Source organism: Orbicella franksi, chromosome 4 (genome assembly GCF_964199315.1).
Source record: "Orbicella franksi chromosome 4, jaOrbFran1.1, whole genome shotgun sequence".
In the NCBI taxonomy this organism is placed as follows: Eukaryota; Metazoa; Cnidaria; class Anthozoa; order Scleractinia; family Merulinidae; genus Orbicella; species Orbicella franksi.
The window spans coordinates 757,173-782,635 of NC_138148.1; the positions used below are offsets into that span (position 1 = coordinate 757,173).

Consider the following 25,463-nt stretch of genomic DNA (forward strand, 5'->3'; position numbering starts at 1 on the left):
CCCAGCCGGATTTTCTTCCTTCAGTCATTTCTTCTTTTTTCACCCAAAATAAGAGGGGAGGGCCTTGGTCCCCCGGGCCTCTCCCCTAGATCCGCCACTGGCGGAGTAATTTGCATATGTGACTACGAAGGAGAAGAAGAAGAAAAAAGAAACTCCACCGAAACTTTGACGCGGCCTGCCTCAGGCATCCTGCGTAAAAAGCCTGTGGAGGAGGAAGCGCCTGAGGGTTTGGAATGATAATGGCGTTAGGCAGTCCTCCCTTCGCCCTTACCCACATGAACATTAAACGCCCGCAAACATCCTATTAAGAGGATATAACCATTGTGAATAAATACGTTATATACGCCGAAATGAAAAATTAACAACATGGCTTCCCGTTTATGCACGCGGTCATTCGCCGAATATAAGGTTGGCGAAATTTCCCAAGCACTCCTCGGAAAGAATACTGCAAAAAACCCAGGCAACTACGGAAATGAAAAGCTTGGTGCATTGTTTGGTTCTGCAAGATTACTCCAACCAGAATTTGTGCCAATTACTCCGAAGGTAAGAGTGCATGTTGGTTTTAGAGACTGATGGAGTTGAAAAATTCAACTTTCAAGTATCACTTTTACATTCAATATATTATAAGTATTCTTACAAACAGGCTTTAAAATCAAAAATGAGGAGGAGTTTATAAAAAAGCAGCGGTCATCACTTAACTCTAGGTTAAATGCTTACCTTACAACGATAATGACAGATACATATACACAATATTGTAGAAGCAATATGGAATGAAAAAATGCCTATTAACTGGAGAGTTTCTTGCCACTACTGTCACTGTCTGCTTTGATGGAATATTTCTGCTTTACACAATTTTTGAAAAGGAAAAAAAAAGTGATTTGATATCTTTTGTCTCTTTGTCAATGAGGTTTCATGTATTTTTGGACCCTGAAACTATAAGGAATAGTCTGTTCGAACCTTGATGATTTATGAAAAATATAACAATTATGTCTGTGATGTGTTCCATAACTTTGTACCATGTGATTTTATTTCAATAGTTGCTTTAATTTATGTGGTAATTGCCCTGAAAAATACTTAAACATGAGAAATTATTTAAATTTCTACTTCATTTATTTGATCTACCCTAAGGAACTTCAATTCTTTAAAAATCTCATCTGTACTTTCACTACATCAAATTTTAGCTTTAATTCTTACTGCCCTTTTCTGAAGAAGTACAATTCTATTAAATTAAATTTGATGGATAATATCATTGTTAGCCCAAACAATATTGCTTTAGTCAATGTAAGGATACCCTAGAGTGTAATATAGGCTTTTAATAGCGTTTGTGAGCAAATAATAGCTTAGTTTATGCATAACCCCAACATTTTTGAAAATTTTTAAGGTTATGTGGTATATGAATCTCAACACTAATTGCTCCTAAAAGCATGAAGTCTTTCACCCTATTTATTTCATCTCCATCTATTTTAATGTTCATATTTAGATTTAATACATTTCATGTTTGAGAAGAGGATGCAGTTGGTTTTAGTTATGTTTAATGATACATGTAATCTATTTGCCTTGAACCATAAAGATAATTTTATTTCTTAATTCCTCATTAGTTGCTTCAATTAACTGCTGTAGGTTTGAATTTTTACTGAATATGTTTGTGTCATCTGCAAAAAGTGTGAATGATAGTTTACTATGAAGCAGTAATGTTACTTATATAAATTAAAAACGGAAGGGGACCTAAAACAGAACCTTGAGGAACTCCACATGTGATGTTAAACATTTCTGAATTTGTTTCTTTGAACTTAACATACTGTTTTCTGTTACTAAGGTTTACAATTTAAATTAAACCATAATGAAGGAATTCTCCTAATTCCTTAATGCTTAAAGTTACACAATACCGTTGCGGGTGGCCTGCAGAAAAAATTTGTACCTGGTCCTGGGTTGTTTTTAAGGAAACTACCACAAACTATATATCAATAGAAAGGTCATGAAAGAAACGGGGAAACAGAAAACAACCAATTATCATTCGGCTGAATTAATTGGGTATCAAATGAAGGGAGTGATGTTTAAGTACTGCACAGTGTTAATCAGCAAGTATCAATCTCTCAAAACTCTTCTTGTTTTTAAATGAAAGGCCGCGTGCAAGAACGTCCCCTAGATTTTTTGGCCATTTTGAAAGTGTTCAAAAATAGCTGAATTTTGGCATGTAGGCTTCGTTGTACCTGAGAAACATTGCTCTGAATTTTTTTTGGCTGGGACGCTCTTCATTCTCGAGAAATAACATATGCAAAAAGCTCAGTTTTCCAAGCGGCATGTTCAAAACACAATACGCAATGCTCAAACCACTGTCAGCTGAAATGCAGTGTCAATAGATGTTAACAACTAAACCAGTGATTCCCACACACAGGCAAAACTGTCAGAAATGTAGTTGTTGTCAATAGTTGTCCAAAACTAATAAAAGCAGTTTGAATTCCCTTTTTGAAAAGGGAAACTGCTCAGTTGTCCATAACTAAAAATTTAGTATTGAGTTGTCCAGAACTCATCCCACACACTGCTTTTTCTTTTTAGTTGTCCATAACTTATATTTAACCGTCAATAACAAATAGTTGTCGACAACTGAACTTGTAAGTCTGTGGAGGCTCTTACATGTACACTTTACTGGAAAAAAAAACAGAAATCAAATATTACTCATTTGGAAATCTCCAATTAAGAAGAAGAAAGCATTTTCATGTTTCCTTCAGGTTTTAGAATATTTTTTTTTTTTCTGTTGGTGATCTTGATCCATTTGAATAGTTTGCATGAAGTGAAAGTAAACTCAGGAAAAGTTTTGGTCTGAGTCACATACGTGTACGTGTAAATATGATCATGATTGCATAAAGTTTATTGTGATGTTCAAGTGATGCTATTATTGCCAATGAAAGCAACATTCTATAAGTAACATTCTAAAGGCTGGTTTTCACTAGCGACGGAGTCGAAGTTGTAGTCGTAGTCGGAGTCATAAGAGAGCTTATGAGCTAATGAAAATCAAAAATCAAAGTCGTAAGCGGAGTCATAAGCTCGACGGAATCGCAATCAGAAGAATCAGAATGTTTCCATTTCTTCCAATTCTGTTTACGACTCCGTTGGTTATGGTCCAGTGAAAACTAGATTGCCAGAGTCGGAAGCAGAAATGGAAGAACCAACCAATCACGAGGCCCAGAAACGAAGATCGTGATTCGTTTATTCTTCCACTTCTGCTTGCGACTCAGACAATCTAGTTTTCACTAGATCATAAGTCAGAGAGTCATAAGTGGATGTGGTGTTCTGCTTCCAACTCCATCAGTTTGATTTTCACTAGATGGTATCGCTCTGTGCTTCTGTTTACGACTCCGACTACGACTCCATCGGTAGTGAAAACCAACCTTAAAAACTCACCAGTAAGGGTAGCTCTCACCAGTGCTGTCTGACACTCTTTCGAACCCTGTGTGCATGTGACAGTCCCTTATTGTTCATTTGTGACTATGGATGTGTGCCTGATACATGGCATTTGATTCGCATTTGCAGTAAGGATCCACACAAACAGTTAGTATGACCATCCTTAAACATACAGTCATGTAATTCTTGCCTTATTATTAGAACTATCATGACCTCAATTGCTTTGCAATGTTCATGTTTCTTTTAGATGTCCAAAACAACAGAAAAGGAAACTCAACAGGAAAATAGTCCCAAGGAATTTCCCAAAGAAAACAGGAAACAAATGGAAGGTATAATCAGTTTAACAAATAGGTTCCTTGTTGCTGTGTGTCTGTTCAGTAATACTAGATGATGCCAAAATGGGGTAAGAACAAAAAAGTGGCATGAGGCGATGGCCGAGTGCATTACTGATGTTCTTACAGCATTTTGACGTCTTCTGTGATCTGACATAAACAGATGCATGGCAACATGGAATCTATCTGTTTTATGTAATAAAGAAACCAAAAAGAAGGTTAATGATGTCATCTATGCTTCTGGACTCCATTAGATTATAAGTAGAGACCAATCAAAATGCAAGAATGGTAACTTAAATAAGACAAACTCTTGTCTTATTATATAATACAAAGTCTTGTAGTAGCAGATCTTGCTGTCATTGGCTTGTCTCACATAAAGCTGATTCCAGTACAAACAACTTGATCTTTTCTTTCAAAACAAGTAGAATTGAACTGCTTTGCAACTCAAACAGTTATGAAAGAGTGATCGAATTCATGCCTGGAATTTATACAGCAATTTGTGTGAATACTTATGAGAAAGGCAGTCATGGTGTAAATTTGCAATAATAAGCCTTGGACTAGTTTCAAAGGCTTTTTGGTGAGCATATTTTCGTAGTTCATGGGACCATGACATCACAGAATTTAAAAATAACACATGACACTGGAGACAAGAATGGGGTAATAACAGTAGTAAAAACTTTATTTTAAGTTGAAAAATGTGGTAAATGTTTGCACAATCTTCCAAGCCAGCGGCTCATGTAAAAATGCTCTACTGAAAAAAGAAAACAAGAAAAATAAGGATATTATAGTGTATATACTAAATCTTTACAACTGAAAGATAAAAAAAAATAATATACCTACACTGGAAGACAGATCTAGATGACATACAATATATATACCATACCTAAAAAGAAAACAAGAAAAATAAGGATATCATATATACTAAATCTTTACAACTGCATTAACAGAAAGAAAGATCAAAAAAATGATATACCTACACAGTAAGACAGATCTACATGACATACAATACAGATACCATACCTAACAATCAACTAATCATAATATTAAGTGTTTCGAGCTAATGATGCTAGAACACGTGTAGTCTAGGTGTTGTCTATGATATGTTATGATGTATACGAGAAAGCACACAATAAATGTTGACATGTGATCCTTCAAGTATCTTTGTTTAGCCTTTGCACATTTACAAATGTAATGTAGTGCAAACAGGTAACTGCCACAATCCTACCTCTTCCTTTCCACAAGACTAACTGATACTAATTAATTAAAGAGACATTAATGTTACATCTCACTGGATTAGCAGACAGACAGCAGTCTCCTGAGCGATCCCAGTGGTGCACTTCTGCACTAATGTATGTATGTGTGTATGTAATACCATGTCAGTTGACATGTACGAGTGAAAGAGAATAAGTATTTTCAACATTTGTTTTTAAGCAAATATGAAGGAATTTTGTTTCCATGCAAGAAAAAGGAAAGAACCAACAAGGTAAGTGTGTGTAAATGCATGTCAATACTTCTGACACATCAGGTGATGGTTGGTGGAAAAGAGCTAACATTTGAATATTTGATTTAATTGCCCTCACTGCTAGCTGTGCAATGACTTCAAATGCCTCTGGATTACATTTTATGAACAGTTTAGAAAAACTCAGTTTTCCAAGCAGCATCTTTTGGGGCGAATCCTTCCAAGGTGGATTTTGATGCGGCGCAAACTTAAATGGTTACTTTTAGCAGCTTTGACAGCACGGTTCTTTTTGAATAGATGTTTTGATTTTTGAAAGAAGTAGAGAAATTTATAGACCAGAAAAAAAAAATTGACCAACCTTGTATTGAACCGGTGTCACGACAAAACAAACTTGCATCCGGCCAGTTCAGCGCCTTATATGCTTGCGCTAACGAAGCAACAGTAAGAGAATTACGTAATTATATGAATAATAAAACTAGTGGCAAATACCACGCTTCGGTGACTTCATCATTTAGCAAAACAAAGGTTCTTTTGTTTTTCGCGTGACAAAAGATCTTCAAAAGATACCCTTGGAAAACTGAGTTTTTCTGCATACCTTATTTCTTGAAAGCAAAGCACAAATCGACAAAAACAATTACGCAATGATACTTTTCATGTCAAAACAAGTCAGTCTGCCAAAAATTAGCTTGATCCTGCAAAAAATAAAAATCGGCCCAAAATGTCACATACGCCCTTTTTGCACGAAACCCTTCAATTGTTAGTGCAACAGACCACTTATACAAAATATGGTAAATTATATAATTTTCTACATTGATTCATCATTAACATTTCTTGCTCAGCACTAAAAACCTTGGACACTAGTCTGTTGACAAACCCTCTGTTTTGTCTTAAGTTCTTCGAGATCACAAACTTAGTGAAATATTAACCCAGTGTGTGGGATACATGCAAGAGGGTGGGGCTGTGGAAAGATCAAAATAGAGGGTCTATGGACTTCTTTTTCTCCAGAAATGGAAAATCCCCATTGGCTAAAAGGCTATTAGCATGTCAAGGATCTATCACAGGTGTGGCAAGCAATTTGAAGTGGTTGCCTTTACCTCTTATAGAGCCACTTGTTGTCAAATTTGCATAATGTGACCTTAATGTTACTAAGTCAATCGTCACGCAAATAAAGCTTGCTTCTTCAGTGAAATCTTTGGATTTCAAGCAGTAATACTGTCCCGTAGTCTTGCTACATGTAATCTTACCTGCCACATCTCTGACAGGTAATCACAGTATGCAATTTGGATTTGAACAGATCTTGCCTTCAGCTTTGCTCACAAGAGATCAGAGAACAAGATTAAGTGCATGCCATTTTAACCAATGAGAGTGCTTGTTAAAATGATATACATGTACATTGGAACGTCGATTTAACAAACCTTCAGTTGGTATAAAGAACAATATTCTTCTCCCTAGCAGTAGTAAAATGTATGGAAAAGAACCTTGATACAATGAAACCTCATTATAGCAAACATATTTTGCCATTCCCTTGGCCCTTCATTATATCGAGGTTCCACTGTACCAATATTATGTAGATTCAATATTTTTTATCAAATCATGTTTAGTTAGGTTTTTTCTTTGTCTTTTTTTTCTTATCCAATATGTCATTGTTAAAAATCTTCACTTAATGTGGCCAATTAAATAAACTTTAAATAATACCATAGATTGAAGCTCAATGGTGACTAAACTTCACTTTAAAAAAAAGATTATGAAGTTTATGGTGAATCTTTTGGTTTCTCTGGAACTTTCTTAATTGAAGGTGGATTTTGATGCAAACATAAATGGTTGGTTTTAGCAGCATTGACAGCACAGTTTTTTTTATGAAAAATGTTTTGGTTTTCTAGAGAAGAGGAGAAAGAGGCGAAAAAAATATTGACTGACCTCATATCAAACCAGTGTCAAGACAAAATCAACTCAACTCCTGCCTCGACTCCTGCCCTTTCAGTGTCTTTATCAATTGCACTAATGAAGCAACAATAAGATATTGGTTTAATTATGTGAATATAAAACTTGTATCAGTTTGAACAACTAGTGGCAATTTGCAACGCTTTGGTGACTTCATTGTTTATCAAAACAAGAGGTTTTTTTTGCTTTTTGTTCAGTAAAAGATCTCCAGAAGATGCCACAAGGAAAACTGAGGTTGTTTTGCACAAGTTATTTCTCAAAAATGAAGAGCAAACCAGAGAAAAAAACTTGAATGAAAGAATGTATGAAACTTGCAAAACTTTATTGCACACTCCCAGAAATGGGTTTTTCAGTGAACAATACAAATACAATAAAAATACAATAAAATACAATAAGCAAACAATATAATGAATTAAAAGGTGTAACACTATTCTTGTTTTAAAAACTCGTCAAGCATTTTTGCTTTAAGATTTTTCTTTAAGTTTACTGAACCTTTGCACAGTTTTAAATCTTTATCTAAGGAATTCCATAAGTTTACTATCCTGTACTGAAATGTCCTCTACCCTGCAGCGGTTTTACATAAAGGAATGTTAAGTTGTCAGGAATTTCTTGTTTTGCGGTCAGATATCTGTCCTCTTGTTACAAACTTTGACGTCAGGTAAGTCAGGGTGCAGCCCGTCATACACTTAAATTCAAAGATAGCATTACGGAGATAAAGCTGCCTTTTTTTATGGGGAGCCACCCCAAGTTTTTGAGTGATGGAGTTATGTGTTCAAATTTCCTTACACCAGATGTTATCCGAGCCGCAAAGCTCTGGACAAGTTGTAATTTTTGCACATTACGGGTACAGGTGTTAGACCAGACTGAAGAGCAGTAGTGAAACGGGAACTGATCCCTGAATGTGAACTTCAGAGCAATGTTTCTCAAATCCGACATGCCAAACTTCAGATACTTTTGAGCACTTTCAAAAACAGCCAAAGAAACCTAGGGAATGCTCTTGCATATGGCCTTTCAGTTATCTTCACCTGCCACTTCCCACCCCCAAATATGTTCCAATCTTGATTTCTCTCAAACCAAGTGAGGAGAGGAGAGGGCTCACCAATTTGAACAATGACTAAATTATAAACAAGTAAAAATTAGCGATAAGAAAGAACAAAGTTTCGGTGACATCGTGACACCATTTTCAAGGTCAAATGCAAAAAAATGTTGTCACGATGTCACCGAAACGTTCTTTTTTATCGCTAATTTTTACTTGTTTATGCGTGCTTTGTTTATGCTATTTTGTGTCCCAAGGTCTTTTGTCTCACATTATAATCAAGTGTATAGCTATGGGTATATAATTTTTTTCAATTTCTACTGTGAATTTTGGTAAACTTGTCAGCTGCGGGTTAATATCTGGAACTGGATAAATAGAGGATATTACACGGTGGCAAGAAGATATGAATTTTATGTTCTCGTGGCAAGAACCATATCTCACGAGTGAGCACAGCTCACTCGTGAGATATTGTTCTTGCCACGAGAACATAAAATTCGTATCTTCGAGCTAACATGTAATGTTCTTTTTATTACATAGATGTGCTGATGACTCCGTTTTTGACAATTTTCTGAAGATTTCTGACCACTTTCTGTAGATTTGCGAAGATTTTCCAAAATTGTTCCAAAGGCCAGACAAAAGTTTCCAAGTTTTCAAACATTTCCAAAGATTACCGAAGATTGCCAAAGATTGCGGAAGACAACCGAAGAAGATCTGAAGATGTTTCGATCATACACCAACAAATTTAATTGTAGTTAAAGGGACAAAAGAGAAATGTTATCACACATGATATCTTCACATGTGAGGATATCATATCATTTTTATCAATTTGTTATCTCTCGGTATACCACTGACTGTTATATAATAAAACAATTTATAATAGTAATTCATTGCAAAGAATGTGCCAGTGAGGAATTTATGATCAATCGCTGTTCTTTTAAGTGATGATGAAGATGAAGGCATCCTAGTCAAGAAGTCTAGAATGAAAAACAGGAAATCTAATGAAGTTGAAGAGGATCCAGGGAGACTTGCCAGGACAATCTTTGTTGGAAATCTTCCAGTGGCATTTACCAGAAAAGTAAGCAATTATTTCCATTTGCTATCAGTGTGTGTTAAAGAAACTGACACTTACCGGTACATGTACAAAATAAAGTGTAGAGGGTGGGGACAATGATTCTCAAAGATCATATGTCAAATTGAAAGTAAATCTGTGTAATGGAAGATTTTGATAAAGGAAGATGTTTTAAATTTTTTTTACAATAATGATGTTTCAGGGACAGCATGTCACCATCATCAAATACAAATTGTTACAGTATTGGTATTGTTATATTATAAATGTGTATACAAATATATGTTATTTGCTGGCTGGGTGGTCCATATAGTGAAAAACTGTACAGAGCTCTTGGGCATTTTCAAGCCCAAGGTCACAGTTTTTCACTATATGGACCAACCCTAAGCCAGAAAATAACATGTTTATGTTTTTTCCTGCGGTAATTGGTTTCAATTACAAATAGGTGTGTTATGCAACTTTGTCACTGAATCGGCTTATGTGCCATCTACCAACGATTTGTAAAAAATCTTCGTAAAGAGTGAGTAACTCAGATACTAGACAAAGAAAGATTTATTAAAGAACAGATTTATTTCATCAAACTATTTTATGTCAGTTGCGAATGACTTGAAATCAGACTTTTCTACCATAAGTTAAATAGCAGAAAGAGAGGAAATTCATCAAGTGTATTCCACAGAAATTCTCTTAAATACAGCAATGATTAGAGAGGTAAACTTGACTGAAATTGACTCACTTTTTACTTAGAATTTTATGGCAAGAGAAACACAGGATAACACACCATTACAGCTAGTGCCAAGCTACAAAAAATCAAACAAACCTCACAACTTCAAAGTGCTCAATGGAATTTATTTACAGTTACTTTCCTTGCCATTTAAAGGTGGTGTAAAGTGTAAAAAAGGCAAAAGATTGACGATTATTGCTAATTCGTTCACAAAAATAGATCAACAAGACGATTCTGCCCATCGGAGCAGGTTGGAGGGAAAATTCCGACTGTTTATGGAACCAATCAGATTACAGGAGTTATTCAGTTCGTGAGTGGGTGGAAACCTACCCACGAACTGAGAAAAAAATAATTGAAGATATGAAACTGCAATATTAAAAACTGAGGTGTGGAAAACAAAAGAATGTACACCACTAAGTGAACAGTGTCGCTGGGATGGAGTCTGTTTGTCAGTGTGTCATGTTAATTTAATTTAATTAAATGTAATTTGTGCCATTGGTATTGTATTGGCTACATGAGCTGCCACCTCTACCTGTACATCATTGAGGAGCACTGCAGATACTCCATGATTGTTAAACACCTTAAAGAAGAAACAATCACAAGCTGACCAAAAAGATCTTCATGAGCAATTTGTAATCTGAAAGAAATGCCATGAAAGCTTAAAGTGCCTTATTTATGAGATGCTCCTGACTAGGAAAAAGAGACTGACTTGAGACACTCAAGCGGACTACTTCCCAGCAAAACTGTTCACTTAGATATGTACATTCTTTTGTTTTCCACACCTCATTTTATTCTAGTTAGTTTCACTCTTTTATTTCTGTATTGCCAGCAGTCTCTCTTTTGCTTGAAATTCTTTGGGGAAAAACACAAAGGAGAATGCAACTCAAGTGAGCTTTCATGAGTGTGCGAACGTGACATGCAAAGCCACAAGCTGCAAGCAGCGTGGGCATTGGAAGACGAGCGAAAAGAGAGACTGCAATGGTTTCATACGGCATTTTTGAAGTCCAGCACTCTAGTGATGGAGTAATTCTGCTGGTCGGTCTACGAAGTTATGACACGCATTTGTCAGTAACCTTAAGTTTATAAGTGACATGCAGCTGACCGGCATCTCCTTTTTGAACTTAGTGCTAGACATCCATTTTATTGAGTTCAACTTTGCCGTTTAATTCCCTGTTGTAAATTAAACAAGTTTTACAAATAATTGGAAATTAAAAATCTAATTGTTTTTACTTTACAGAAGTTGAAACAGTTGTTTTCCATTTATGGTGATGTGGAGAGTGTACGATTTCGTTCAGCGGTAAGTGCTTAAATTAAAAATTATTTTACAGCTATTTTCGATTTTAAAACCACTTGAATGTTATTTTTACTCTGTCAAGTTTCAAAATAGCTGCAGTTCACAGTGTGTGCACCATTTTTTTCATGAACTTTTGACACATCCAAAAATGTCAAAGGCCTTTTGCTCTAGCTAATTGATCCTGGATCTAAGTGGTCAAATCTAGCAGAAAGTTATGAGAAACATCTCAAACAAAGTCAACAAAAACTAATTTCAAAGTGAGTGTATTTTGCACATTTCAAGTCAGGTTATGGTGTATGACCATAACTATCAACACAAGGCACAATGCTGGATTACTACTGAAAGAATGATAAAGTAGGGCTTCAATGATTGATCAAGAAGGCAGTACAGACCATTCACAAAGGGATTAGACACTGCAGTACTGCGCCGGTAACCGTGCAATTTTTTAAAAATATCTATGAGTAGAGTGAGGTTAGTGTAGTCTTGGGAGGAAGATTTCTCGGTGGTGGTGGTGGGGGGGGGGGGGTTAATGTAGACTTCAAATCACCTTCTTCAGGACAGTTTAACAAAGATTGAGGAGGACAAAAATAGTAAACATTTTAAGACAGTTTTTTCACAACAACTAATGTAATACAAGATGAAAAAAAGACAATACAAAGGTCAATCTTGGTCATAGGTAGTTGACACAGCAGCGTCATATGCCCAAGTTTTGGTGCAAACACACCTGATGGCAAAAGAGCACTTGCCTGTCTCAGTAGTTTCTGTTTTCATCAAGAACCAGTTACTTTTAGCTCCTGGATAAGACATATTTGATTTTTACTTCTGGAATTGAAAGACCTGAACAACTATTGCCAGGTGGGAAACATTCAGAACTGCCCTGCTTTTCTTTTGTTTGGAAAGATGTCCATCTGGCATACAATGATTCCTCTGTATGATTTTTGCCTATTAACTCATAAAGGTCTGTATATACAACACTTTGATTGCTAACTGAATACTTTTGGTGAAGCAAAATAGAGAAGATATATGGTTTCCTCAAGCAGTGCAGAGATTGCATTATAACAAGGAAAGCTTTCAGCTTGTTCAGTGAGAGGAGCACTGAAGAATGCTGAAAAAACGATCAGTTTTTTTTCAAATTTGCCCTGGCAGCTAATTTACCTTGTTTATCAATGCCAGCTTGAAAGTCAACTTGTGAGGCTCTGGTTGGGTCATCATCATTGTTCCAGTCTCTTAGTGGAGAATTGGGCTGTCACCTCTCTGCTTCCAGGCTGTCCTATCCTCTACAACTGATGCCACCTCTGTCCAAGATTTTAATCCTTTCTCATTACGCTTCCTTTTCACTGTTCTCCATGTCTCTCACAGTCGACCCTGATTCCTTCTGCCTTCTGGTACCCATGTGAGAGCGATTCGAGGATGTAAATGATGATCCATTCTAAGGACATGACCTAGCCATGTCCATCTCCTCCTTGCCACCTGCTTGCTTATTGGTTCAATCCGTGCTCTTGTTCTAATCTCCTTGTTTGTTATGCACATTGTCCAGTAGATCTTTAGTATCCAACAAAGGCTCTTATGTAAGGACACGTCCAGCTTTTTCTTGTCCACTTTAGCTGTTTGCCAGGTTTCACATCCATACAACAACACTGAGAGTGTGGCTGTACATTAGGCTTGAAAATTCTGATCTTGGTTTTGCTGTTAAACTCTTGTTGTGTATTTGAAGTCATGGAAGTCATGGCAGTTGCTTTTGACGACATGACAAAAACAAATTAACACATTTCGAAAAAGTATTAACCAGATAGAAGATAGATATGGATATAGGAATGATCAGCCTTCTGACCTACAATCAATGACATTATCAAACCTGAAATTATTTGGGTTGAATAACATTGAGATCACAACTACCAGCAAATTAAACCTGAATACTAATTTTATCAAGACAGCTATTATGTAATTATATTAGGAAAATACCTTGGAACCAAGAAGCTGAAGGTGCATTGTAATAGGTTTCTGATTATCTTAGAAAAAACTTTGAGATAAAAACACACAGTTTTAAATTTGCAAAAGAAGATGGATGTTGGTCATCCGAAACATGTTTTGCAAATTTAAAACTGTGTTGTTGTTTTTTTCACAAGTTATTTCTTGTCTGCTACTAGTCCACAAATTTGGAAATATCTTAGAAAGAGACATTTTTAAAAGAGTAAACAACAGTTTTTGTTTCATAGAGACTACTTGTTTATGTTTTGAAATGGCTTAGATAGGAAAGATGTGAATTTCGTCATAGTAGCGCTTTAACACCAAAAGGTAATAAAAGGTAATCTTTTACAGGTAGACCTGTAGCTTGTTATCAATCATACTGTTAGTGCACTGATAATTCCATATTCCATTAATGGAAGACAAGTCATTGAAAAGTAGATGAGAAAACTTTGACAAGAAGCTGGAATACACAGTCTTTATAATTACTGATGATTATACAGATTGAAGCAAACTAAGAAATGTTTACATAAGGATTTCTGAATTAAAATGCCCAATTACACACTCAGTTAACTATTCTCAAGTATTTTTTGTGTTAAATACCTGCTGCCAGTGGATTACTAATTTTTGTGTTCATAAAAAACAGGTTTTCATGATATTAATAATTTACGAACCTTATTGTAGAAATGTTTTGTACACTGGTTACTAATAATTATTTTCAGCATTAAAGTAGATAAAATTACTGATGGCCAGCTGGTCTGCTGTATGTGTACACATGAAAAAAGAAAAGAAATTAAATATTTGGCCTAATTGTGTTCCCTGACAGTTAAATCTTTCTGTTCCATTTTGTACTGATCGAGTAAGGATAGAATTCAATTTATGGTAACAGTTCTTGTTTGCAACTTATATAAAACAAAGTTAAATGCAGTGGTTAATTCCCTGAGCTTATTTTCTTTTCATAATTGTCTATTTATCTTTTTTCCTCTCTTGAATGATTTTTTCATTTTTTTCTGAGACACAAAAGTTTACTTTTCTCAAGAACTGGAGTCTGCACCCTGTCCCATAATTTATCACATAAAATATTCAACTCAAACAGTAAGTCATTAATAATTGATGCACTTTAGAATCTACTTCAGTTATTGTAGTTTGAGTAACATTGTTGCAAGCTCTCAAAATGATAAGTTCTTGAGAAACAAAATATTGATCAGCTTAGCTTTATTAATTTGTCACTAACATGGATGACCCTGACAAAGACAGCAAGGCAATCCTAAAATCATTTGAAAGCGTAGCAAAGAAGGGCTTTGGTGTTTTGGATTTAAACAGAAATGGAATCCAACAGATTCCACATGGATTGGATGTACTTGATCTCTCTCATCTAAAATATCTTTACCTTGAAGGAAACACAATTTGTCTCATACCAGGAGACTTCTTTACTTGTCTTCATAGTCTGGAGTGGCTTGATCTAAGAAATAACAAAGTTCAAGAAATCCCAAGAAATGTTGGAGAACACAAGAATTTAAAAACACTGTTGCTAGGTAGAAACAAGCTCACTTTTCTCCCAACTGAGCTGGGATTCATTAGAACATTAACAGGACTGAATTTATCTAATAACCCTCTGGAAGATCCCCCGCAATTTGTGATTAACAGAGGTGTTCATGCTATCAAACACTATCTATTGGCAAAGCTTAGGTTAAACCCAGAAGACTTTCAAAGTGATGAAGGCGAGTCAGATTACCAAAGTGCAGAGTGTGAAGATAATAATTTACAAACAGATTACAAGGAGGAGGCCAAAGAAAGCGAAGGCAGTGATGGTCAGATCACTGAAGGGGATCTTACAACACAGCCACCTTTGTGCTCAAGAGAGGTGATGTCTTATTATGGTGCACTACTTGGTGACATTCCAAAGTCATACATCTTTAAACCGTGGAAAACTGGAGTCTTTTTCAAAAAGGAAGAGAACAGTAATCTTGAACTCAACAGTGACTGATGGAAAGCAAGTCAAAAAACAGTAACTACTTGATGATGTTCTAATTCTGGGGGGCGGGGGGGGGGGAGAGGGGGAAGGTGGAGGGGAGGGGGACTCCCATACATAAGGCTATATGGATCTGTGCTGCTGTGAAGGGTTTTGTTTTCAGGCAGTTTAGTCTGGGATAGGTGAAGATAGGGTATAGAAAGCAGACAGTTTTGGTCTATAATAGGGTATAATTTATGGGAGAAGTGGCCAGGGAATAAATAGTTTAGTCTAGAACAGGTTTCTTTTTCCCCAGGTTCTACAATAGCAATCGCAACTCGAAAGTGAGGGTTGGGGTTTTTGGTGCCTAGTCTAGAACAGGGTTGCAAAGTAAAGGTGAACATGGTCTAGTATAGAGCAAGGGTTTCAGTATCCCAGCGGTATACCCCTACCCACCTGCTGTACCCAAAGGTTAACAGGGTACCCCTCCCCCAGGTGTTCTATACTTCTCAAAAGCCCTATGGTTGTAGACAGTCCTGATTGAAGGACCTTTATCACCTGTAGAGCACCAATTTACAGGAAGAATGTTCCACCTGAGCCATTTATCCTATGAGAAGCATGAATTCCAATGTTGTCAATTGAAGAAGACATGCAAAGATATGATCTCAACTAAATGATAGCCAGCTTGACTTTTGCTTGGTTTTCATTTGATTTTGATCGACATTAATTTTGGAAAAAAAATTCATGGAGATGATCAAACTAGCAGACTGCTTGAGCGAGCGAACAAGCGAGCAAGCTAGTGAAAGAAAAATCTCAAGGAAAGTATTGATCAGCTTTCAGAAGAATCTACCTGATGCTGAGTTGCAACTATGTCATATTTATGAGAACTGAAGGAATAGAAGGAATGCCTATGAATACATCCTAATGAATTTGGTTGGTTTATGTTGGTTTATGTTACTTTCTGTCAAAGATGATAACTTTCTTATAAGCTTTTGCTCATATTTTGTGAATGTAGTATGCACAGCTTACTTTGAAATAAATGCACAACTTATCACTGCCCTGACAACAGTAAAATATTTTTGGTTTGTTAACAAGTCCATGGTCGTTGCTTACTGAAGCATCGCAGTGAGCATTAGGGAGGAATGGTGCAGTGGTGAGACTGCTCGCCTCTCAGTCTGTCTCACAAATGCAGTCTGTGCTCAACTCTGCTCCAGGGTCGTATGAGTTTGTTGTTGGTTTTCACCTTGCTCCGCGGTTTTTCTCAGGGTACTACATTTTCCAAGTTCAGCAGGGTATGTATAGAGGACCTGCATAAAAACCAGCTAAGGCTGATGTGGTTTCTCAAAGTATTCTAATTTAAGAGTTGAAATCATATCCTTTATCCCCAGAGGGTGAAATTCTCTCTCTTTGAAGTTGTTAATATTTTTTTTTGAATTGATTTGCCATCAAATAAATGTAGTTTTTTCTAAAGAAAAGCTTGAAAGAACACAGGTTCGATAACTTTTTTGACTAGAAACTTTGCCATAATCACATATTAACCTAACCTGGGCAATGGAGATTCCATTCTCTTTATGCTCTTAAAGAGTAAAGGAAACCACCCCCCATCACTGCTTAATAATTTCCTATTGTAGGAATTACGTCAGCCATGCTTTGTCTTATGAAACATTATGCACAATAAGAATAATTGATTATTCAGCTGTTTTCTGTTTTTGCAGTGATACACTTGCATATTATTAATTGTTTGCAGAAACTACAAAACATAAACTTTGTTAAGTTTTATGACAGCGTACTGAGCAACAAGAATTACAACAACGAAACCAAAATTGAGTTTATTCAAACCAAACTTCTCTGACTTAAAGACAAGACTACACTACCTTGCACAGGATTTGCAAATTGTAAACTAGCTAATCATTGTGGCACAGCTGGCTGGTAAAGAGGGCCATATTCTAGAACTTTATTTTAGCTATTAGTTATTGAGTTTCTTTTTTCACAGGCACTAGCAAAACCAGATTTGTCAAGGAAAGTGGCCATGAAAAAGTAAACTTATTAAGTTAACTATTGATCATAACTGAGAGTTTTCCAGTCCATGTACAAGTCAAGTTATTGAATGTAAACTTCATGCCCTAAAGATAACAATAATGAGATAAAAGCATTTTCTTATTCCACATTTCAAGATTTACTCCAAAACCACCACTGTGTTGAAATATTGGCACCTCCTTGACAAGATCTTTTAAGACATTTGTGTATTTCCAGACATGGAATACAAAATATGAAGATTTTGCTATAATAAAGATCAAACCTTTGTCAATTAAGTGACAACAAGTACAGGAAATAAGGTTATTAAAATTCAGCAGGATAGTTAGAGGTTAAGAAGACAGAAACAATAGAAATGAATAACATTTGATGCCATGCTTAATTTTAATATATTGAAAATAGCTAATTGCTTTTGAAAGATCTTTATGATGTGATTGAGTAAGTTACCAATGGAATACCTGTAGTGATCAATATTGACTCACTAAATATGAAATATTTGTTCTGATCAGTGATTTACTAACAGACTGTAATTTCATTCATGTTTTCACAGGAGAGAGTTTCATTCAGACAGACACAATATCAATGGTTATGTTGTCTTCAAAGAGAAGGAATGTGCTGTCAAATCATTAAACAGGTATTAAGATTTAATGTATTCTTTACCTAATGTTACATTTTCTTGCAATTGTTCTGGATGTGATAGCTAATTGCCTTCCTTTCTCAGGCATACTTCTGTTATTTAGCTAGTTCAACCTCCACTAAAGAGATACCAACTTTTGCTTTACACACAGTCATTTGCTTTTTTCTAAACTTTTTCATGGCTGCATTAATGCTTGATGCAAATGTTTGCAATTGCTCTTAATCTTAGTTCAGTACGTAAGGAAAAAGAAAAAATCTGTGGCAAGACTGGGCAACTTACAAAATTGCTTGTGGAATTATTACTAGCGACAAAACAAAGAAGAAGCCTTATCACACCTGTCTAGTAAAAGTACTATAATAATTGCAAGCTGAGTGAGCAAGCTGAGTAGTGGATGTGGGTTTAGAGGCACATCATTAGATTATTGTGAATAAGAACACAAGTCATCCCGTGACAGCCCCCCCCAAAAAAAACTGTAAAGGAGAAAAGTACTAGAAAACAGAACAATTCCATATGATTCTTCAGGTACACCTCAGTTTATTGTCGTGATTGTGTGCTAGAAAGGACTGACAATGACCCAAAACTATGTTCTTAATAGTTGGTAGTGCTGAACGTCGTCGTTGTCGTCGTTGTTATTATCATTAGTAATAGTAATTGGAGTACAATTCAGGGGTAATTGCACAAGGCTGATTTAAAATTACGAGCACGATTACTCCCTGAATTGTACAACACAAGGTCCAATTACTAATCAATCATAACTATAACAAATTTTTGAATTAAAAATGTCTTTTGAGAACTTTTGTTGAGCAAAAAGGTCTGTAGCACTTTTCATAAGTTTTGAAAACTTAGGAAACATTACAAACAAAAGTTATTAAAATGCGTGTAATTGACGTGTGAATCACGTGGGTTCCAATTATAGGTTTTCAGTTACAAAAAGGTAAAATTGGATACCTGTATGTGATCTTGCGCCAAATACATGACATAATAGGCGCACGGAGAACCAAACACGATTGAGCATTTTGTTATAGATATGATTATTATGATTATTGTTATTGTTATTATTATTTTTGACATATAGAATAAGAACATTTCAGGATAAAAAGTAGCAATATTAAAACATGAAATGAAATGTTTTGAAATATTTTTCCAAATCTCTCATTAGATAGAAGAAGGGTAGAAAAATCTTGGGATTTAGTAGATAAATAGAGATATTCTTGTAAGTCATTTGAAGAACCTCACAAGTCAAGTGGATGGTGTTTGTAGAAAGTAGAAGACGAAGTGTAGGTTGTAATTTTGAATACCGTAGACTCAAAAGAATAGACGAGAGAGAAAAGAGATTTTCTTTAGCAGTTGAAAATTCTGCCACAGATTCACAGATGCTAGATCTGTACTGTTTTCAAGATATGCTGTATTCTGTATACATAATAAAATATTAACTACTTCTCGTTATTAAACATATTTTGCCACAGTGTGGATTTAGTATACACTGACGTTTGTGATTGTATCTTTTCTCTTTGCCTTTAGCAATGGCATGGAAGTTGATGGTTTTCATATCAGAGTTGATTTAACTGGGCAAAACAAGAAGGTAGAAAAACAGAATTGTTAAGTTAAAGAAGCCAGTAGAAATGTGTTTTTACGGTTTTGTATTTAGACTGTTCACAGTCCCCTATTTTTCCGTGAGATCATATCGATCATTGAGTTCAACGGGCCGCCGTCTTGGTCTCTTTATGCTAGCGAAACTGGGGAGAGTACAAAATGCCTGTGGGTAGGACCGCCACTACCCACCAGCATTTTGTACTCTCCTCAGTTTCACTCACATCCAGAGACCAAGATGGCAGCCCATTGAACTCAACGATTGACATCTACGATCTCACAGAAAAATAGGGGACTGTGAACAGTCTATTTTGTATTGGGTTAATAATTTAAGTCTTGCTTTTGTTGATGCATGGATCTTTTCTATTTTTATGTTTTCAGCATGATCATACCAGATCAATCTTCGTTGGAAATTTACCTTTTGGTGAGTCAACTGGTTCATTCCACCTTTTTGTTCCAGGCAATAGGCAACTTTCATTCTTGTATCACTTAGCTGTACACTCTGGTAGATTTGTGTTAAACACTGCCAACAACCGCAGAACACCAAGTAACTGTCCTTTTGGTTTGATATCCTCTCAAGCGTCACAGTAAGAGTACATTAAAAACCCTCTATCTCCGGTTCTACTTAGTGAAAAATGAAAAATAAAGCAATGAAATGCTTTCTGTTTGAAGTTATCAAATTTTCTTTGATTTTGTGCACTGTTGATAAGGAGATAAATTAGTAATGGATAACCTCTTTTATCTCCTTTTTGCTTTTTCTTTGGAAATGCGAATAAACAGTTATTATTATTATTATTATTATTAATTATTATAATTGTATCTTGAACGAAATTCTCAATTGTGATTGGTTCTCCTCGTGCCTATTTGTCACATAATGGGCACACGATCATGTGGGTGTCCAATTACAAGTATCCAGTTTGAACTTTTTGTAATTGGATATCAGTAATTGGATACCGACATGATTCATAGTACATTTTTCAGCTTTCCTTGGCCCCTTTTTGGCTCAAGTTAGCGGGAAAAGAGAAACCTACTTAAATTTTTGGCCTTTTTTTGAGACCCATTGACCCCTAGGAATTTCCAATAGTCTTCTGTTTCCTCTGTGAGGTGGGTACATGGATGTTTTCTGGAACTGCACAATGTAAGTAGAGGCTGCATGACTCTCCTTAATGGCAGTCCTTGTAGTAGGGTTAACTCTAAGAGAGCTTGCTTAAGGCTAGTATGTTTGCTTGTATGAGTGCTACAAAAAATACTGTTAATTACTGAATCAAAAGAGTGATCACATATCTTGCCCGAGTATACGATTCAACCTGGATGGTGGCTCGGATCTTGACTAGCATGTCAAGTTTCACTATTCGGACTTAAGCATCAGGTGAATAAACATTATTCTGGCTTTTGATCCTGCAGATACAGAGGAGGAACCCTTGAGACAAGTCTTTGCTGAATGTGGAGATGTAGAGGATGTCCGTATTGTAAGAGACAGTAGAACAGGTGCTGGCAAGGGGTTTGGGTTCATTCTTTTCAAGGTAACTTGAAGGTCATCAGACCAGTACCTAATACTGTGCACAACTCTTTAGACCATGTCAATGTTTTTTGATCTCATTTTGGGTTTTTCATTTTCTTGAATCATGCCACAGGAGTCATTTGGACTTTTTTTTAAATTTATTCTGCATGAATATCATGATATTTGTATAAAGTATAATCAACTCTCTTGTTGTTAAAAAATTCACATTTTTGAGTTCATCATCTGCTAAGTACTTCTTCAACAGCACTTTCTTATCCCTGACTTAAAACTATAGTTTGTGGTGAATTATCATAGATTATGGGCAATAATTGTTCACAGGGTCAGTACGCACAAGTACATGAATGGTGTATACAATCAAATGGGTGAGCATAATTTGATGGAACATAATCTGAGAATTTGGACCCACACTTCAAACCACTTTGCAATCATGGGACAAGCTGAATAGTGATGCATGGGTTTTTCTCTTTCATTTTAAATTTTCACAGAATTTTCAGAAGGTATGAGTAAGATTTCCTGTTGCTGTCTAAATTTGTAGCATGCTGCATAAATCATAACAATATTGGTCTTGTGTTTGTAGGAAAGAGATGCAGTGATGTTTGCTTTACAAAGGAACAAAACAGAATTCCACGGTCGACAGTTACGAGTCTTTCCATCTTCAGAAAATCCACAACTAGGTATGGCCATGACTATGAAGTTATTAAATTTTTAGTGAGCTGTGAAAAACAAGCTGTGAGCTGTGAAGTAAATGTCAGTGAAACCTGTGCAGATCTTCTATCTTTACAAACGGATAATAGACCATTCCCACAATGGGGCTTTCAAATGGGTTTTCATTAGTGCAATTATGTGAACATACAGTGAAAATAACATGGTTAAAAATCTTGCTGGCAAGAGACAGACCAACTGTTGACTTACAAACATGGAGCAACACCAGCCAGCTAGTGATCGGAATGGAATTTGAACCTGTGACCTTCAGAATTTATGTTCAGCACTCTCACCACTCAGCCATGCCAATGCTGCTTCCCAAAAGTCTATAATTATTACTATATACTGTATGTTATTTTATGTTATTCAGTTTACTGTTACGTATGGTATATTGAATTGCTGAAACTTTATTGTTGGAAATGTTGAGGGCTGTTTTGTTTTGGGTTTGAACTCATTGTTCATTTTCTGCATGGCACTCACACAATATACCATCTACTGTAAGTTACACTTATACAAATCACATGGAAGTCTCAATCTCTATTGTGAGATAACTTTGGATATTTTGACCTGATTAGAATGTGGTCACTGATTGGTCAATGATAGGGGTCACCCATAGAGCACATATATATACAGACTTGACAAAGTTTTTCATACTTTCTGACTATCAACTACAGAACAAAATGCAAACAATGCTAAAAAATCCATGGAGCAGAATATGTGGATACAAAAGTGATTTAAAATGCAAGGACCAAAAGACTAAGTGGTTTTATTCACAGCTGAATTTGAGATATGTTCAAGAGCTCTTTACAACAGTGTAAGCATGCATTTTTTTGTCATATACAGAATAAGCAAGGGAGAGTGAAGTGTTGGTTTGTTGGTGAGGCTAATTTAAATGCATACCAAAGAATTTTAAGTTGGCAGCCATTTATGAAAAGGGTCTATACAGAAGATATATTTGATACTTAGTAAGTGAATGAATTATACATCTTCTATTGTTTTCTTTTTCTACATGTAGGCCAGTTTAAAAGATCCAAGAAAGGTAGACCTGGATTGTATTCATTCAGTGGAATAACTGCCAAAAAAACATCAACAAATGACCACAAAGGAAAAAAGAAGCAAGTAGTTATAAAAGGCAATAAGGATAATCAAGGCTTTGGAAGAATGTCTGTGAGGAACAACTACAAGCTGCCTAGCAAGAACCCAAAATTTCCAAACTGTGGGAACAGTAAAATTTATCATCACAAAAATAAAATCAGGACAAGTAAGATTTCAAAGCAAAATAAGAAACAGAACAAGAACGAAACTACGGGTACTAGCAAATGATCAGTCTTTTTTACCTCTTTTTTTTTTCATTGAAATTGTTACTTTTGTCTGTTACGACTTTTATATGTTGATTATGATTATTGCTGTCTATGTTATTTAATAATTAAATCATATCTGTATCGCCTTCGGCCTAATTAGTTTCAATTATGTTGCAAAACATTTTTCATGTAATATATCAAACACGAGAGACAGTGTTTCATTGGGATATCCAGAGAGTTGAAAATATGACGCACTGTGGAGTATATTTGACGAAATGCGAGGTGTTTGGATGGGCGATGAAACACTGTTGCGAGTGTTTGATATATCTTCTCAATCAAAACAAAAACTAAGGAGTAATGGGAGAAGTAAAATCGTCAAATCTATGCTAGGAAGAGGCCCTGATTGAGAACATATCCAAGTACTTCTAATGATTTCTTAAGGTTTCCAAAGCTTTTGAAAATGTTTTGAGCATTTCCTACTCTCATTCACAGTATATGTTTTGCCAAACATAATGTGCTGTCACCAATACTTTTCTGCTTAAAATTAGACAGTTCTAGAGAGTGTGCCATCATTCACATGTACTTTTGTTTCTTTTCTTACACTGATTCAACTTTGGATAAGATTTTTCAAAAGTGCATTGGTTTATTTGTAAGGCTGAATTATTGCTCAAATTTTTCAGCTAGCTAGGCGTGAGAAAGTAGTTGGTAGGCATCAGTAGGATAGGGAACAATGTTTTTGACCTACAGATGTGAGACTTGCATCTCAGGCATGACAGTTGGCAGGTACGGAATGGGTGTTTCTTGCATGCTCTGGTTTTGCACCAGGCTGCATTCGACAAAGACAGCTTGGAACTGACCAAATTATTTACCAACTAGTATCCTACTAGTAATTAGGCATTGCAGGTCTCACATATTGATTGCAGTATACACAAGCAAAAATGAATACAGTCTCTCTCTTTCTGTACTTAATCTATTATTTCACATTTGTTCAGTTACAAGGTAGAAAATAAAAAACCTAGACAGGAGTTGATACCACTTTGAATCAAGTAAACCATGTCTGCGGAAATGCTTTAAGTTTTCAAAATGTTCTTGGCGAATATAGCCAAAACCACCCCCATCCAGCCCCCCAACCCCAGACAGGAAACAGCCATTAAGTGTTAGATTCTCACTCTTTGGGCAAATATCAACTTGAGAAAACTAGCCGTCATACTTTAAGGAGTCATAGTTAAAAGCAGTTTTGTTTGTAAGTAATGGTTGGTGTTTCATCATCATCGTCCTTATTTTTTTTTCTCATTATAATTATGAATACATTTTACATTACATTTTTAGTTTGTGTTCAACTGATCCAGAGGTTTGAAGTTTAAAGGATAATGCTTATTAATTCTTAATCTTGTTTAAAAGCTGGGCATTTGTTTCTGCTTATTTTTTTCTAACAACATATTTGTCTTTGTAAAGCCTGATTGGGGAATATGGCAATGTGAGGTCATCCATTTCTAAAAGGTGGCAGTGCAGGATTTAGAGATAATAGACATGCTTCCAACATCCCCCTTTCATTGGACTGTTAACATTATAAAGATGTCCAGTACAGGGCAGATTGGTCATTATTATCCTTATCACTGAGAGAATAATTCTGTTTGTAAAAATCAAAATATTAATCAAAAAATGTGCTAAGGAAGCATTTTTATTCATTCTCACACAGTTTGTTTGGACTATTTATCATGAAATAGAACTTAATGATGTGTGTTTCTGGTGTTTATTTTGTCTGTGATGGTTAGTTTATCTAAACACCTGTTATAGTGTTTGCTCTGAGACAGAGGTATTCCAATATTAGAGTACTTACAAAAACCCAGACTTGATTAAGGTTGCAAAGTTTGCACAATAAAGCTTAATGTTTTCTGGTAGCTGTGGTCAAATTACTTTGTACTGGTAGGCTATTGGGCAATTTTGAAATTAATCCCCGAACTGCAGTCCTTACCTTTTCTCCAACATGCCCAGAGTGGATCCCAGAGAGAGAGAATGTAACAAATCAAAGTTCACAGTGGAAGTTGTTGATGATCAGTTTCCTGCCTTATTCCTTCTCCTCCTCAGATGGAGTTTACATGCAAGGACTGATGTAGTCCAAGCATAACACATGTATGATTCAGGAAGGCTGTGTTTTGGTTTTTCATCTTCCTGTTCAATTTCAGTATTATATGACTGATTCTTTTATTTGTTTTATTTTTCTGCGAATCATGAAATATTGAATTATACAATTCTGTTCTTGCATTACATTTGCAAAAGGAAATTCTGGAATGATTTATTATTAATTCCTGATTTTATTGATAAAATTGATAATCAGTTAAATATTACCTTCTGATTTCATCTCCAATCTTCTCCCTTTGTTTGTTTTTTAATTACTTTTTCGAATTAAAATGAAATTCTCGCTATTTTGCTGAAGTAACTTTTTTGGTTCCTGTAATTTTTTAGGTTTTGTAAATTTTGTTTGGCTTTGTGCATGCAAAAATTAAAAG

The 25,463-nt window shown here is 35.6% G+C and overlaps 2 protein-coding genes across 2 annotated transcripts; both read left to right on the forward strand.

The window, feature by feature from the left end:
• Positions 1–25,210, forward strand: LOC145485763 (RNA-binding protein 34-like). Its single transcript, XM_081464387.1, has 12 exons — positions 1–543; positions 3,650–3,731; positions 5,166–5,217; positions 9,110–9,245; positions 11,195–11,254; positions 17,161–17,204; positions 17,752–17,835; positions 19,360–19,420; positions 19,810–19,852; positions 20,833–20,951; positions 21,528–21,624; positions 22,668–25,210. Exons 1-12 carry the CDS (start codon positions 367–369, stop codon positions 22,973–22,975), a joined length of 1,263 nt encoding a protein of 420 aa, XP_081320513.1. The 5' UTR covers positions 1–366; the 3' UTR covers positions 22,976–25,210.
• LOC145485766 (leucine-rich repeat-containing protein 27-like) lies at positions 11,768–15,249 on the forward strand. The gene has a single exon (XM_081464390.1). It carries the CDS (start codon positions 14,451–14,453, stop codon positions 15,201–15,203), a length of 753 nt encoding a protein of 250 aa, XP_081320516.1. The 5' UTR covers positions 11,768–14,450; the 3' UTR covers positions 15,204–15,249.
• Positions 25,211–25,463: the final 253 nt, after the last annotated feature.

Excerpts from the sequence above, each read along its gene's own strand:
- LOC145485766 (XM_081464390.1), top strand. The coding sequence starts at position 14,451 with ATGGATGACCCTGACAAAGACAGCAAGGCAATCCTAAAATCATTTGAA.
- LOC145485763 (XM_081464387.1), top strand. The coding sequence starts at position 367 with ATGGCTTCCCGTTTATGCACGCGGTCATTCGCCGAATATAAGGTTGGC. Across the intron at positions 19,421-19,809 it reads TAACTGGGCAAAACAAGAAG|CATGATCATACCAGATCAAT; the intron begins GTAGAAAAACAG and ends TTATGTTTTCAG. Across the intron at positions 19,853-20,832 it reads CGTTGGAAATTTACCTTTTG|ATACAGAGGAGGAACCCTTG; the intron begins GTGAGTCAACTG and ends TTGATCCTGCAG.